General features: G+C 40.7%; 1 protein-coding gene across 1 annotated transcript; it reads left to right on the forward strand.

Annotated features, from left to right (window-relative positions):
- The first annotated feature begins 1356 nt into the window (after positions 1 to 1356).
- Positions 1357 to 13491, forward strand: LOC109779543 (uncharacterized). The gene is made up of 18 exons (XM_020338163.4): positions 1357 to 1701; positions 2413 to 2586; positions 3156 to 3337; positions 4162 to 4267; positions 4583 to 4659; positions 5353 to 5440; positions 6219 to 6408; positions 7902 to 8028; positions 8114 to 8194; positions 9582 to 9683; positions 9847 to 9942; positions 10071 to 10145; positions 10501 to 10620; positions 11042 to 11170; positions 11539 to 11616; positions 12374 to 12460; positions 13024 to 13110; positions 13200 to 13491. The coding sequence occupies exons 1-18, from the start codon at positions 1647 to 1649 to the stop codon at positions 13248 to 13250; spliced, it is 1905 nt and encodes a 634-aa protein (XP_020193752.1). The 5' UTR covers positions 1357 to 1646; the 3' UTR covers positions 13251 to 13491.
- The last annotated feature ends 2689 nt before the right edge of the window (positions 13492 to 16180 follow it).

Raw genomic sequence — 16180 nt, forward strand, 5'->3', positions numbered from 1 at the left:
ACCCATTTCTAACGCCGGAGCGTCGGCTGGAGCTCCTTGAGCAGATTCGGGCAAGGCGCAAAGCCCGTATCGCCACGGGGCTCCCTCCAGATGCAGTGGATCCGAAGAAGGAGTTGGAGGAGGAGGAGGAGGAGGTTGAGGAGGAGGAGGAGGATGAGTCGGGGAGGGGGATTTGGGGTACGCTGGCGACACGGATCTGCAGGCGGAGCAGCAGGCCATCCTTGATTCCCTCCACTCGGAGTCGACTACGGAGGCCAGACGCCGTCGTCGACAGGAGATGGAGGAGCAGTAGGCAGCGGAGGAGGCGGAGATGCTCGCCTACACGGATGAGGTCGAGCAGGAGGAGGATGAGTCGGAGCCCTCCTACACGCCCGTCCACCCGGCGCCCGGTACCGACGCCGTGGAAATCTACGACGATGAAGATTAGTTAGGGTAGTACATAGTATGTAGTACGTAAGATTTCTTTTGCATGCTTTTTATGGATCTAGAGGTTAAAATATGAGAAACTCAGATGCCGCTAATTTAAAATGTGACTGGTCACTGTCCGTGAACACGCCGGGTCGTGTTCGCGGGCGTTTGAAGGACCGGATTTGCCGGCTGTAGCGGATTTGCAATGGCCGCCTGTAGATGCTTTTAAGACAACAAAGACAATTTTGTTCGCCTAGTAGCCTCTAATACTATTGTCTAACATGGCTAAGTTAAAGAATTGAAGATCCCTGCCCCATACCTCCTTGCTTTTTCTGGAACAGTATTTCCCTCACCAACACCAAGTTACAGTACATTTCAAATGAAAAAACACCAATATACAGTACATTTCAAAAGAGAAAAAAACACCAACATACAGTAGATTGACATGGAGGCATGGCAAGCAATTAAAACAAAGGGAAACTCTTACCATCACAGCGGTCGCGTCCGCCACCTTCGCTGCGTGACACGTGTCCAACTGAAAGCCCGCATATCATCCTTGTCAAACGCGCTTTTGCAATAGGAGCTATGTTTCTGAAACATATATAGTGTTGCAATGGTCTACGACAGGTCTACGTTTTGCAACAAAACTTCTTTTACAAAAATTTTCTGCAACAAGACCTCGGTTGCAAAAACAAAAATTGCAACAGAAACTCAGAAACTCAGTTGCAAAAAAATGCAACAAAACAACTGTTGCAAAAAATTCCGCAACAAGACCTGTGTTGCAATGTTGGGACGCGCTCGACCGCTTGATGCGGCAAATCTTACGACTCGCGGCCCGGATGATCTTTTTAAAATAAAAAATAAAATAAAATAAAATACTGGTGTTCCAACACCATACTGGTGTTCCCGAAAATAAAATAAAAAATAATCACCGGCCACGCCCAACTCGCCTGTGGCGCCGTTGGATCACCCCATTCGCGTCCTCGCCGGTCACGGAGCTTGCCGTCACTTCCCCAATCGGATCACTCTCTCCTCCCAAATCCCAAACAGATCAAACGGAGGAAGAAGGACGGGACGACTTCGTCTCCCCCAGCAGACAGCTCCCGCCTCGGCAGCTCCGCAGGCCGGCCGTGCTGCCCATACCCACTCCCCTCTCCCCCGTACCGCCCCGTCTCCCTCCGTGCTTCTCTCGCTCGCTCGCCTGAAGCTGGTCGGTCTCCCCCCACCGCGCCGGCGAGATGGAGCTGAAGCCCGGCATGTCGGCCCTCGTCACCGGCGGCGCCTCCGGCATCGGTAAGGGAACGCCCTACCTCTTCCTTCCCCGCGTCCGCGCGTGGGCGTGCGTCTTCGCCGAAATTCTGGCTCTGATCTGATGCGCCCTTACCGCTGTTCTGCGTGGCCAAGCGCGGTTGCTACTGGCTGGGGGATGCTTGATTGCGGGTTGACCTGTGAGCTGGAGCGGATTTGCTTAGTGTAACCTGTTGGTGAGAGCTCGATGCGGGAACTGGGTAGGGGTGGGCTAATTACGCCGGGTGGTACTTGATCTGGTGGTGATGAGCTGATGGGTTACTGCCTGGAAAGCATTGGATAACAGTTGCAACATCATTGTGCTTGTACAAATGAACGAACGGGGACGCATGCAGTTGTACTTCTTCCTGCAATAATGGATTGATTTACTAACGTGTACTTGAACTATGAACGCCACACCGACAGAACTAAATTGTGTACGGTTGTTGTGCCCGTGGCCCCGTACACAGCAAGAAATGTCTCAAGATTTATGAGATATACTACCATGGTAACAGGCAATTTATACCTGCACCTGTATGGTATCGGTATTTGGTACCTGTCAGTTACTATGTCAAAAACTCAAAATGACGTGCTGACCTTTGAATTGTTTATATTGCTCGCCTTTCCTCATCAACTTGATTCTGTGCAGGGCAATCATTTTAGTAGATTGCATTGCATTAACATATCGACCGCTAACTCCTTTTTGATTTTCTGAAGGGAAAGCGCTCTGCATCGCTTTTGCACAAAAGGGTCTATTTGTGACTGTGGTCGATTTCTCTGAACAAAATGGAAGAGAAGTCACTTCGCTAGTTCAAAAGGAAAACAAAAAGTTTCATGGAGATGTTGGAGTACCGTCTGCCATATTCGTCAAGTGTGATGTTTCTATTGAAGGTAAGAGTTGTTTTAGGGGAAGCAAGCAAAGAGCAGTTAATTTGCATGAGGACCTACTTTTTAACTGTTTGTTGATGCAATACTTTTAGAAAAATAAGTGCATCAAATCAAAGTATGGTAAGACAAGCGTCACTTCAGTCATACAGTATACTTGTCAAGCATTACGTTCTAAATGTGATATGAAGACCATACCTTTGTAGAGATCATGCATGTCTGGTGTTACATCTAATCTCAATCTTTTGCCTTCTAAGCACAAGCTGAAAATACTGCCAAACAAAGCTAACAAATACCAACCATCTCTGCTGTATTTCTACTATCTAGGTTTAATACCTAATGCATCAATATGGTATTTATTTCCGTTCACTTTAAAGAAGCATCAAATCTCTTTTAACAGGGCTTTGTTTATTTTTATTTTTGCACGTCAGGCATTACAAAAATTCTTCTGGTGTGTTCTGATTTGTTTTGTCATGCGGATTACTTGTCGTATGGTTTCAAATGTTAAATAACAGCATGATTTCGCTGCTCTTCAGGTTTTCCGTGATTTGAAGTTACAGTGATTTGATATGCAGGTGATCTAGCTGCTGCTTTTGCGAAACATGTAGACACATATGGTGGACTAGATATCTGCATCAATTGTGCTGGAATTGCCAACAAAACATTAGTTTATGATGATATATCTGACGGAACTAGGACATGGAGGCATGCCATAAATGTGAACTTTGTCGCTGTTATTGATGGTACTCGCATTGCAGTAAGTGTTGACTATTGCAATAACATTGTTAAATTTATTTGTTCAGTAACTCAATCTGCTAATCTTGTAGTAACACTGAGTGCTGTCTATGGAAATTGTGTTTGGCTCCTGAGCTCCATGGAGCTTGGCTTTGAAAAAAAAAACTTATTTCTAGATTTTAAAAAAATCTGAGAAAAATACACACGTACCTATGGATGTATACTACTTTTCTGTAAAATTTCATGGTGAAATACATTTTCATGCGAGCTACAAAAAAGTAACAAAATCATGTGTTTGTAGCATATGTACCATTCACTATAAAAGTACATGATTTTTTTTACACAGCTCACTTAAAAACGCATTTCATAATAAAATTTTATACACATGCAGTATACATCTCCAAGTACCTGTGTATTTATTTTCAGTTTTTTTAACTTTAAAATGTCAGCTTTTGAATTTTAGAAAAGTCCGGGCTCCATGGAGCCCGGAAGCCAAATATCCTATCTCGTGCTGTCTAAGCTTTCTTATTACTTAGACATACTAAATAATATAACCCAGAAGTTCTGCATAGGCTTTAATTGTCTGTTGATTCAGTTGTTTAAGGGAAGAAAGTATTGGGTTTCCCTTTATTTGTTTCCATTAACCATTACTCAAGGAAATTAAGTGGTACTGATTTTGTCATAACGTGGCCTGTCCTTATGGTTTCCTTTGGAGCCGGAAGAGGATTTTTGATTTTTTTATCTTGGAATAATTCGGAAGATAATATCAATTGTTATACATGTTACTTGTTTCTACTTCATCCAAATGCCATATGCACAAAACTTACTGTTGGATATATTCACCAGAGTCAAATAATGCGATCCCGGAAGAAGCCTGGTGTCATAATCAATATTGGTTCAGCTGCGGGCCTTTATCCCATGTTCGCCGATCCCATATATACTGGGACAAAAGGTTCATACACCATCCTGTATACTTCTACTTTTTCTTCTCTGGCAGCAGATCACAGTGCCGATGCAAGGCCAAAGTACATATGAATTCCAATTATGAATGTTGGTTTTATTGAAATTTATATTCATGCTGATTGTTTTTCTACATGGTTCAAGATACATGCTACCATAACCTGTACAAAAGTTCATATTTCGGTCATATAGAATGTTACATGCTGTTGCCTACACGTTTTAGTATTAACTTCTAGTCCTTTATGTCATATGATGATATATTTGAAGCATGTGTGCATTTTGTGATCTCAAGCTTCATTTTCGGCAGGTGGTGTTGTTATGTTTACTAGATCACTTGCTCCATTGAAACGCCATGGTGTTCGTGTCAACGTGCTCTGCCCCGAGGTATTAACGAATTGCATGATGGGTGGCAATTATTATACTATTATGTACTCCCTCTGTAAACTAATGATCTAAAACGTCTTATATTAGTTTACAGAGGGAGTATATATTATTTGTCTGTTTATTTATTTTTCTACCACATACTGAGTTTGCTTGCCATATTAGTTCAGCTAGTGCTGTGCATTTTTTCCATTCTAATCTTGTGGGAATCTGCTGATGGGTTTTATAGTCTGTCAAGATATTAACTTGACAATGGTACAGACGTACAGTAGAGCACAATGTTTTATCCAGTACGTAAATTCCTATCAACTTGAAAAGTCACCAGATTAACCAGATAGTGCAGCTATTGCGATGTCAAGTACCAGGGGTAAATATCTTTCAGCACCAACCATTCACACAGGAAATCTTACTCTTACGCAGTCCTCCTTTCTTTACCTGAGATAGATTGGTATAGACATGTAGTTGAGCTAAATGGCAAAACCAACTAAGTGGGCCAAATGCCAAACTTTATCGATAATTCCATCTTAGAAAATTTGAGGATGTCCACTATTTGATTTAATTTGCAGGGGTTGGAGTATAATTTAGAATCCAACTAACTATTCCAGACAGATTAGCATATTATTTTATCTCATTAGTAACAGCTGGAAGGGACAAAGGCCATGATGATCTTTCATTAGTGTTATTTGTGGTATGCAGTTTGTTCAGACTAATATGGCTGAGCAAATAAATCAAAAAATAGTACATGCAACTGGTGGATTTTTGAAGATGGAGGAAGTTGTTAATGGTATACTACATCTCACCTTTTAAAGCTGTAGTTAAATATGTCATGTACTTTCAGCATTTTTCCATATTGTATGCGTCACAGTTATCACATGCTACTATTTGGTCTTCGATGAATTGTTCGAATCTTTATTTGAGGTGGGATGTTCTAAATGATGAAAATTAACATAGGCATTTGTACATTTATGGGTATATTATTATAAATTGATAAAATACATGCTCACTTGACTCTTCAAGCTTAAGAACTTCAAATTTCTGCCCTTCAATTTGTATGAGTGAGGGCTGGCCAAAACTTTGTGTGGTTTGCAGAGATGGTTGAAATGACAGTAGAAAATCACCAGAACCTGGTTTTGTTTGGAATACCACCTGCCAGAAGGTCTATTTGTTTGTAGAACCAGTGAGTCCTAAACATATGTTTCATGTCTGTTCTATTCACTTATCAATTGATGACAACATGACCAACTGAATGTGGGAATGGAATGTCAGTGATGATATCTCAAAAATATGGGGTATGGGGTTTGCTGATTTGCAAACATTAAAAGGCTAAAGAGCTTAACTGTAAATTTGCATATATTGCTATCGCTTTGCTGGAGCGCATCAATTTGTCCATGTCAAACATCCCTGCTAGGTGAGTATGGTTCGGCCCACCATTTCTACATGTTTAGCAACCTAGAAGTTTAGGTATTTACTGTCATATCTAGGTATGCATTATGTCTTTCGTATGATGTTTTCTCTCTTTCTCTTAATTGTTATCTGAAACGAACCCCTTCTATTTTGGTTAGGTGCATTTGAACTTATAAAAGATGAGAGCAAAGCTGGTGCTTGCCTTTGGATAACTAAGCGGAGAGGGATGGAATATTGGCCATCAGCAGAGGAACAAAGAAAATATCTGTTGAATTATACCAAGTCAAAAAGAACAGTAACAAAGAATGTATTTCCTAGCATCCAAACACCTGAGTTTTATGAGAAGATGTAAGTAGTCCTGCTATGTTATATTTATATTTGTAAGCACTTGGAATATTCTCAAGTAAACAACAACACAACTCTCTAATCCCCAGTAGTACATTTTTTTTCTCGTACGATTCTATCCTAAAATGCTTAAAGTCACTGAATCAATCCCTTAAACAGGAAGTGAATAACTTTTAGATACATGATTTTCATAGCTTGCAGTATTTTCTAACTATGTGTCTGCACTCTCTAGAGAAGTCCTTTAGACGGAGGGAGTACTATTTTACTTTGTTGCAAGGTTTGCGGATTGAAAGAAAATCTCTGATATTCTGATTTCTGTTCTAGTGTTCTTTTCTTGCTAGTAGCCTGGTAGAATACTTGACCAAATAGCTAATTTTGTTACTTCCATTTGTCATATTGGAGGGTTCAAGCTTTCTTGAAAGACGACACTCAAAAATACCCTCAATTTTGATTTTGAAATGATATCTCCAATTTCTCCGATAAAAGAGGGTTTTCCCCCAAAAGGTAGAAGTTTGTTACAGTTCTAAACGGAAAATGTTAAAGAGAGCGAATGACTTACAGCAAACTGACAATTCAAACCCACTGAGCCACACCTCGAGATAGCACAGGTGCTCACTACATAAGTTCTCACATAAGACTGAGAAATAGTAGATGCTCTCCAGCAAAAGCTTGCTGAAGTTCATCTTCCATGCGTGCTCTTGCGGAACATCTCAAAACATTCCTGTCATTGCATCTCTCTCCCCATTGCAGCAACGGAGAACCTTCAAGCCTGTACTCGTTGGCAGGCCTCTACCATCGGCTCTTCTGCAAATGTCACTTGCCACCTACTCAACCAGTCCTGCTCAATTTAGGCACAGTTCTAGGAACACAAGGCAAATCAAATGCACACCAGATTATATTCCAAATTAAACCTAGCCGAAGGGCACACCAGAAACAAGTGGTTGATGCTTTCCTCCTGCCCACAAAAATGACAAGTTGATCTCGTTTCCACCCCCTACCTTTCAGGTTATCTTTGGTCAAGATGCTTCCTATGCAGTTTTTACATCCCACAAGAACTTGTGTGAATAATTCCACTCATTCAGTTTCAGGAACTCGTAGAAAGTTAAACTGAAAACTTCCCTTTTGATTAAATGACCAAATCTAACCATCAGAATTGTGCAGTAATCACATATTGCAAAGTTTTCTTTTGAATAATTACATACTCTGTTATGCGTAACAATGGATTGATATTCACAAAATATTATTCTGTTTCTTATAGATGTTATGAATGTCTGTTTCTGAAATATATGTTGTTTATCAGCAACATAGATGAGACCTCAGAGGTATAACAGCAAAAGTATCCAAAAACCATTAACACTATATGTGATCTCGACACTGTATTGCTTGTCAATTAAGTTTCTACACTACAAAATTCCCTAATAGCAATACTTTGTCAGTTATCGTCTTTCACACTATATGAGATCTCAACACTAATGATTGTCTCTATGATTTTGTAGAGTTGTTCACACACTCAGCCATAATTTCCGCAATGCTACAAGAATTGATCGTGTGCGATTGAGATTGCCCATTGAACCACAAAGTGCGCTAGTTAAAATAATATACGCTGGTGTAAATGCTAGTGATGTAAGTCCTTGGATTTTAGTGTCTAATTGCTTTTCTTTGACTCCCTGTTGATTAACTGCTGGAAGCTTTTAATGATGTCATGCAGGTAAACTTCAGCTCCGGACGGTATTTCAGTGGTAGTGCTAAAGAAACTGCTGCACGCCTTCCATTCGATGCTGGTTTTGAGGTGATCCATATTATTACATGTCTATGTTAGTGCCGTCCTCAATGTTGGATAACGTTCTTAAGATGTTATTTTGTGTAACAACTTACACCATCATTCGGAATTTCTGACAACGCAGCATATGCTTCCATATTTTGACATTTTGACTCAGAATTTCACCAGATAGAGACATGGTACAAGAAATAGGCTATTACGTAACTCTAAATAAATTGTGGATACACCCGTAATCCTTGACATACTGAAACGATCGGCAATATTCTTGTCAAACCAACTGCGATCCATACAAGTTAAATCTTCTAAGCAATGTCTGGCAATAATGCTTTTTTTGCATATGTATTAAGAATTCTACTCCCTCTGTAAACTAATATAAGATAGTTTAGATCACTACTTTCGTGACCTAAACGATCTTTTATTAGTTTATTTACAGAGGGAGTACAACATAATGATTCCATTGATAGTGCAATTTGTACAGATAATTGTAGGATAAACTCGCACACATCATTCGATGGGGTTTACAAGTCAAGACTCAAGTCAAGTCTAGTTGCTGGGTAGCAGCTCATAGACTAGTTGCGACTAGTTGACTACTCGTTCGCTTGCTATACATACCATACTTCTAGTTTACTATGCTACAAAATGTGGAGGGAGGGAGAAAAAAAAAATACATGGCTCGTACTGAATCAGAAGCATGACATCTTGCTATCAGATTCTCGGAGGTAAATATAAACAACTACTTGCTGGAATCAGAACTCAGAAGCAAATCATATCTTCATTCATAAGCAGATAAGCTACACACTTAAGGCTCAGTTTGCGGTTGTTGAACTGTGCTGTGCTGAACCTATTTTATATTCTGCTGCGGAAAACTAGCCATGGAATTAATAATAAGTTGGTTAAACAAAGTAAGAAACGGTAAAATAGGCAAACGCTGGTTAGCCAAACCAGGTTATGATATTCCACCGTGATGCTAAACGGAGCCTAACACAAGTACGAGGAGGAGAGGAGTGAATTCACCAACACTTGTTTAGTCCAACCAATCGAGCAAGATATCCTGTCGAGACCCAAGTACTGGCTCATAAATCAGTCATGCAAATCTTAATCTTTGGGGGCTATGATTGCACATGATGCAAAAGGGGAAATCTTAATCAGCTTTACTTCCATAACTTCTTGTGTTGTGAAACTGAATCACGATTTAAATTATGGTTGGTACTTAAACAAAAACAAACTGGTATGTCACGTACTTGCATCGAAAAAATTGTTGCGCTTATTTTAATATGCTGTTGCTACACAGGTGTTGTGATACTTAACTATGTTGCTGCCTGAAAATACGGAAAGTTTTCTCTTGACATCTTTGTTGGGCGATTAGAATTTCTCATGAGAATTTTAATATCTGCAGGCTGTGGGAATTGTTGCTTCTGTTGGAGATGCAGTGAGCCATGTCAAAGTTGGCAGTCCTGTGGCCCTTATGACTTTTGGAAGCTATGCTGAATTTACGATGGTATTGCGGTCTACGCCCATATCTTTTTGCTACACAACAAATTGCCGACTAACCTTGTCCTCCTTGGAGTGAAAACATCTCCAGTCTTTTGAGTTTGTACCTCAGAATACTATCACCTCGTCTGCCAGTTATAATATTAGTCTTTACATCTTTCTGATGAAAGGTTCCAGCCAAACATCTTCTTCCGGTGCCAAGACCAGACCCGGAGGTTGTTGCTATGCTAACATCAGGATTGACCGCTTCAATTTCTCTTGAAAAGGTTATTTTGATACACTTTTTTGGTCGCATACCTTGCGACTTTGACCTTATATTTAGTCAACTAACCTTTTGAATTTTGAATATATATTCCTTCCTGTTCTGATCTAAGTTGATTTCTGCTGCCTTTAGGCAGGTCAAATGACATCTGGGCAAGTTGTTTTAGTTACAGCAGCTGCTGGTGGAACAGGACAGTTCGCGGTTCAGGTGGGCTGATGCTATTTTGATACTACTTATATGATTATTTTTGTTTGATGTTATGCTCAATTGTTCATCCATTTCCACAGTTTACCTAAGCGTATAAATATAATGTTTGACATTGCCGTTTGAAACTTGCACAAGATAACAATTTCATGCAGTTGGGACATGTATAGTTCGTCTTTCATAGTTAACTAGCATTTGGGGCCATGTTTTGGCCATGCAATACATATGGTATTTCTAGGACATGGGCAAGGTTCTCTCTTTTGTCTATGTATTTTTCATTTTTGTTAAGCAACTGTTATTGGATTTAGTACCTAACCATATCCTTATGTTCTGAATATTTCTTCTGTTACTTCACTAGCTTGCAAAACTAGCAGGCAACAAGGTTGTTGCCACATGTGGTGGCGAAAGTAAGGCTGCATTTCTAGCTTCCTTAGGTGTTGATCGAGTTATCAACTACCAGCATGAGAAGATCAAAGATGTAAGCTTTCTTCTCTCTCTGCTTTTCATATTTCCGCCGCTTCAAATTCAAATGCTCTAATTTTTTTATAGCATTACCTTTCTTGGTAGACTTGCAAATTGTGCTGGGTATATTCTCTAGCCCGTCTACCATCTAATTTTTTGTGCGCTTGTATCCTACCTCTACTTGCTTACCAGAATATAATCTTCCAAGAAATTAATTCTTACACTTGTATAGCCTTTCACGTGCCACAGATGATGCACAATGTTGGTTGGGAATGCTTTAATTACATTTATGCTGTAATGTCTCCGCAGAGAATGACTATAACCAGTACTATGTTGCCAAAATCATAGGTTTCAATTGACTATTATTTTCACTGATCCCTTATTTGTTCTTCTCAGTGTGTTCAGTAATCACTGATTGTTTGAATGCTTGATTCCAGGTTCTGAAAAAGGAGTTTCCAAAAGGTGTAGATATTATATATGAATCTGTAGGTGGGGACATGTTTGATTTGTGCTTGAATGCGCTCGCAGTCCATGGACGCCTCATTGTAATTGGTATGATCTCTCAGGTAATGTTGACAGCTTCTGAAAATTATTTCGTTTGAATTATCATGTACTGGGATATTGAAATTTTTGTGAAAAGCTTTATGATTTGTGTGTTTTCATTTGGTGGAGTGAATAAGCACCCTCCTGAGAATATTCTGAAGAGTCCTTGCTAACATTATTACATAATATATTCCCATCATGCATCTGTATTTAAACTGGAGGCATGGAGTGCACCTAGGGAAATCATTGATCTATCTTGGTTTGCACATACCACCTATCTGAATTAGTGTCGGCCAATCCTGTTTTCATTGTAGCTGTTTTTACTAAGATGACATATCTTAGGGATGAACTGATACCAACTGGTACTGAACAACCCTTGATGTTTTTTTAGTATCAAGGAGAGGAGGGATGGAAGCCGAAGAACTACACTGGACTATGTGAGAAGATTCTTGCTAAAAGTCAAACTGTGGTATGTGTGCAGCACAGTATCTGATTTTCTTAGTTGGCATATAGGAATACTTTCTTTGTACTCAATGTTCATTCAATAAGTTGATCGCGAAACTTGGGTTCTCCTAGATCCAAATCATCACGTAAAGTTTAGCAGTTGGATATCATACAAAGAAATAATGCCGTCTGTGTTGAAAATTTATGTGTTACATTGTTCGTATGTACCACAAGAGTTCTCTCAGCAAGACTAAAAGGGCCTCCTCGACAGTGCACCGGCATCCAGCTAGTCCTTACTGTAGTATTAAAAGAAACATGGTATTTTGGTCCATATGCTCGAAATTCTGTGTACCAAAGCAATAGACAAGCAGCAACCTTTAGCTATGGTTGGAATCTCTTTATCTGGATCTAGGTCTAGAAATACCATTTTTTTTAATATCGTATCAGACCTTTCAGAAGCTGCAAACTACTCCCTCCGTTCCCAAATATTTGTCTTTCTAGACATTTTAAATGGACACAACATACGGATATATGTAGACATATTTTAGAGTATAGATTCACTCATTTTGCTTTGTATGTAGTCACTTGTTAAAATCTCTAGAAAGACAAATATTTAGGAACGGAGGGAGTACTTCCATGCATACTTCATAAACTATACAAGACAGATGTTAAGCCGTATAGATAGATTTGGATCCAATAGAACTCTGTCCTAGTGTACTCTTTAGAGCTATGAACTCCATCCCGTTGCAGAAAACTATGAACTTCTTCCTCTCCAATTTCAGGCTGGATTTTTCCTGGTTCAACATGCTCACATGTGGCAAGATCATCTTGACAAACTATTTGAGTTGTATGCCTCTGGAAAGCTAAAGGTACGCTTCATATTATGTGTTTGCTGTTTTCTACTTTGCGTGACATTAATTGAGAAAAACTGCGGGTGTTTGGGGCTTTGAGTGCCACCCTAATTCACCCTGCCAATTGGTGGTCCTGTTTAAAGTAGGTACACATGTCAAACAATGGCCGAATTACAAAACCAAGCAAAGATGTGGGTTGCCGATGCTGGCCCCACAAATCATATAAAGGGAGGAAGGGTAGATTACTTAACAAGATTTTTGTCACTGGTTTTGCCATTTTTGCTTCTGCCAAATCAACGGAGCCGTGCCAAATGTTGGCATCAGTCCAAATAGTCGCCAATTTCATTTCACCTGAGCTGAGAACTACTTGGAACTAGCAACAACCTTCGTGATCCTCTGGGTTTTCCATTTACTTTCCCGTTAGATCATCACTGAATGGGACTTGACTTGCTGTTCTTCATGTTACCTCTCCCCGCACCCAGCAATAGCTCATTGCTACAGAAAATCGTATCAAATCTGCACATGCTTGTATTTTCTCTGTTCTAACAACTTGGCTTCACATGTCACACCGCATACGACAGGTCTCGCTCGACCCTAAGAAATTCCTGGGCGTTGCTTCCGCGGTGGATGCTGTAGAGTATCTTCATTCTGGCAAGAGCGTCGGCAAGGTACCACCCCACCATCTCTGTAACCACAAACGAGCCCGTTCTCGTCTACGCTGATGTAGCTTACAAATTTCCTTGTGGAACATCTTCAGGTCGTCGTCTGCATCGATCCAGCATACAGCCAGACCCTCGCTAAGCTGTAGCCTGTACTCCGCAGAGACGTCATCACAATGCATGACGCAGGAAATGTAATTTATGACAAGTGCGTACGTTATGGTGGTGCACATTCAGTGTCGAGGCGAGGAACTTAGTAGTTGCATAGTAAAGTCACCGTGTAGCTCGGTTGTCTGATCAGTTTGCAACCGGCCAAGCGTTATATAGAAACCAAATAAGTGTACGATTCCACATACCATGCCTAAATAAATGAATAGATTGCTCAGTTCAGTGGTGCGTTATACTAAATGTTTTGTGCAGAACTTGTGTTGGGTGTAAGAAAATTTTGCACGCGTTCATATAGTGGGCTTTTGCTCTTTGATTCCTTCAAAAAAGAAAAAGTAGATGAAAGCTAAGCAAGAGAGCTGCTTCAACTGGATCCTCTTCATCAGTTTGGACTTTGGACTTTTAGATGAATTGGCTGAAGCATTAATTCAGTATTTAAGTGCCAACTACTCCCTTCGCCCTAAAATAAGTGTATCAATTTTGTACTAACTTTAGTATAAAATTGTACTAAGCTTGAGACACTTACTTTGGAACGAAGGGAGTACATATGAACTGGCTGAAGCATGAATTTAAAACCAACTACAAAGAATAATACTTGAAACTTGAAAACGCCCTGGCCACCTACACAGCATATATGCATGTGAACTTTGCCTCTTTATTAATCTTGTTCCAGGCTTTGAGCTCCTAGGTTTGCTTGCTCAAGCATTCCATCTTGAACCTGAGACTCGGCTTGCCTCTCAACTTCCGATCCAGCTGAGACGTCATGCTCTCGATCTCCACTGAAATCGTGCAAAAAAACACCTCACCTCCCACCATAAACTTCCATTATCACTACCTTTCCTCTTCCCACTTGCAACTGATTCTGCCCAATGAAGCTCCCGCATTCTGACATGCAGCTGCAGAGAAATCATTTGACCATTCAGCAAGTATTATGTAGCAGAAATAACACAACTGGGAGAGCACAAATATTTTGAGCTAGCTCATAAGGCTGCTGTGTACGTCTAGTAAATTTATCATCATGTGTATGCTTTAAGACAAATCCTGGATGTTGATCATCCACAAAAGCACAAACCAAAGCAACCTAGCATGGGATTTAATCAAGTACTATCTCCGTCCTGGTTTATTAGTCCCCTTTGTATTCTGTGCCAAATTTTAACCTTAAATTTAACTAACAAAATATTAATGCATGTTATAAAAAATAATATAATTAAAAACCATATTCAAATACGAATCAAACGATATAATTTTTGATGACATGCATTAATATTTTATTAGTTAAATCTTTAGTCAAAATTTAGCACAAAATACTAAGAGGACTTATAAACCAGGAGGAGGTAGTAATCAGCAATTGACATGCCGATCCTACTGTTGGAGACAATTGCTCAAGAGACAATTCTGAGTTTGGCAGACCTTCCCCTCGTCAACTCAGTGTTTCATGAAAAGAAAAGAAAAAGTACCTAGGAGGTGTTCCGCAACTCCGCCGGCGAGTCCGGTCCGAGGTTGCGGAGCGAGAGCGAGCGTCGTAGACGAAGTAGTCGAAGTAGTCGAAGTATGCGAAAGTAAAATGACACAGAGAGATGGAGGAGACCAGCTTTATTAATCAATGATCAGGTGTTACAATGATGGCTCCTCGTTGCTTTATATAGGGGGTAGGTGGTCAAGGGATAAGTACCCACTTAACGTAAAGTGGGGGAAACGGGAGGGGATACCCCGCGCTGCACGCACGAGGCGCGCCGCCATCCCACGATGACCCGGTTTCCCAACACTCCCCCTTGGGTAATTATCCGTATATCCATGCCTCAAAACTCCGAAAAACCCAGTGGGAAAAAATGTGGAGAAAGAGCACACAGTATACGTTGTTGTATTGCACGAATTGCCTCGTCAAAAACCTCATGTGAGAAACATCAGGAAAACTCACTCAAGGGAAAAAGAGTACAATCCACTCAACCATCAAGTTGAGTACTCGATCATCAGGATTGAGATTTTATCGACGAGTTTGTGAAGTTTCTCCCCCTGAACCTTGCATCTCTCTAAGTCTCATCATACCGATTCCACGCACACACCTCTCTAAGGTTGATGCCGGTAATGATTTAGTGAACTTATCAGCAAGATTGTCACAGGACTTAGTATGCAAAACTCTCACCTCGTTCAACTGTTGCAGCTCATGTGCATAGAAGAACTTGGGACTAATATGCTTTGTGAGGTTACTCTTCACATAACCCATCTGGACTTGTGCAACACAAGCAGCATTATCTTCATAGATAATGGTAGGGGTTTGTACGGTGTTCAGCCCACATGTCTGCTGAATGTGGCCGATCATCCGCCGAAGCGATACACACTCTTTTGACGCTTCGAATAGTGCCATGATTTTCGAGTGGTTCGTGGAAGTCGACACAAGTGTTTGCTTGGACGATTTCCAGGAAAACGCAGTTCCACCACAAAGGAAAACATACCCAGTCTGCGATTTGCAATCATGCGGGTCCGACAGGTACCCAGCATCGGCATAGCCTATAATAGATAGGTCTTGATTCCTCTTATAAAATAGACCAAGATCTTTGGTCCCTTGCAGGTAACGGAAGACGTCCTTGACACCTTTCCAATGTCTTTTGGTAGGTTCAGAACTGTACCGAGCAAGCAAACTGACGGCGAAAGCAATGTCTGGCCGTGTACAATTTGCGAGGTACATGAGTGCTCCAACTGCACTCAGGTAAGGAACCTCTGGTCCCAGAGTTTCCTCCCCCTCTTCCTTTGGCCTGAACGGGTCCTTGTCTGGCTGTAAAGATCTTCCGACCATCGGGGTCTTAGAAGGATATGCCTTATCAAATCCAAATCTTTCCAACACCTTCTGGGTGTAGGCCGACTGGTGCACTAGAATCCCATCAGGGGAATGTTCAAGTTGCAGACCTAGACAGAA

Source organism: Aegilops tauschii, chromosome 5, assembly GCF_002575655.3.
Source record: "Aegilops tauschii subsp. strangulata cultivar AL8/78 chromosome 5, Aet v6.0, whole genome shotgun sequence".
In the NCBI taxonomy this organism is placed as follows: Eukaryota; Viridiplantae; Streptophyta; class Magnoliopsida; order Poales; family Poaceae; genus Aegilops; species Aegilops tauschii.

Coding starts and splice junctions, on each gene's coding strand:
- LOC109779543 (XM_020338163.4), top strand. CDS start 1,647: ATGGAGCTGAAGCCCGGCATGTCGGCCCTCGTCACCGGCGGCGCCTCC. Junction 8,195..9,581: donor CATTCGATGCTGGTTTTGAG/GTGATCCATATT, acceptor TAATATCTGCAG/GCTGTGGGAATTGTTGCTTC. Junction 10,621..11,041: donor AGCATGAGAAGATCAAAGAT/GTAAGCTTTCTT, acceptor GCTTGATTCCAG/GTTCTGAAAAAGGAGTTTCC.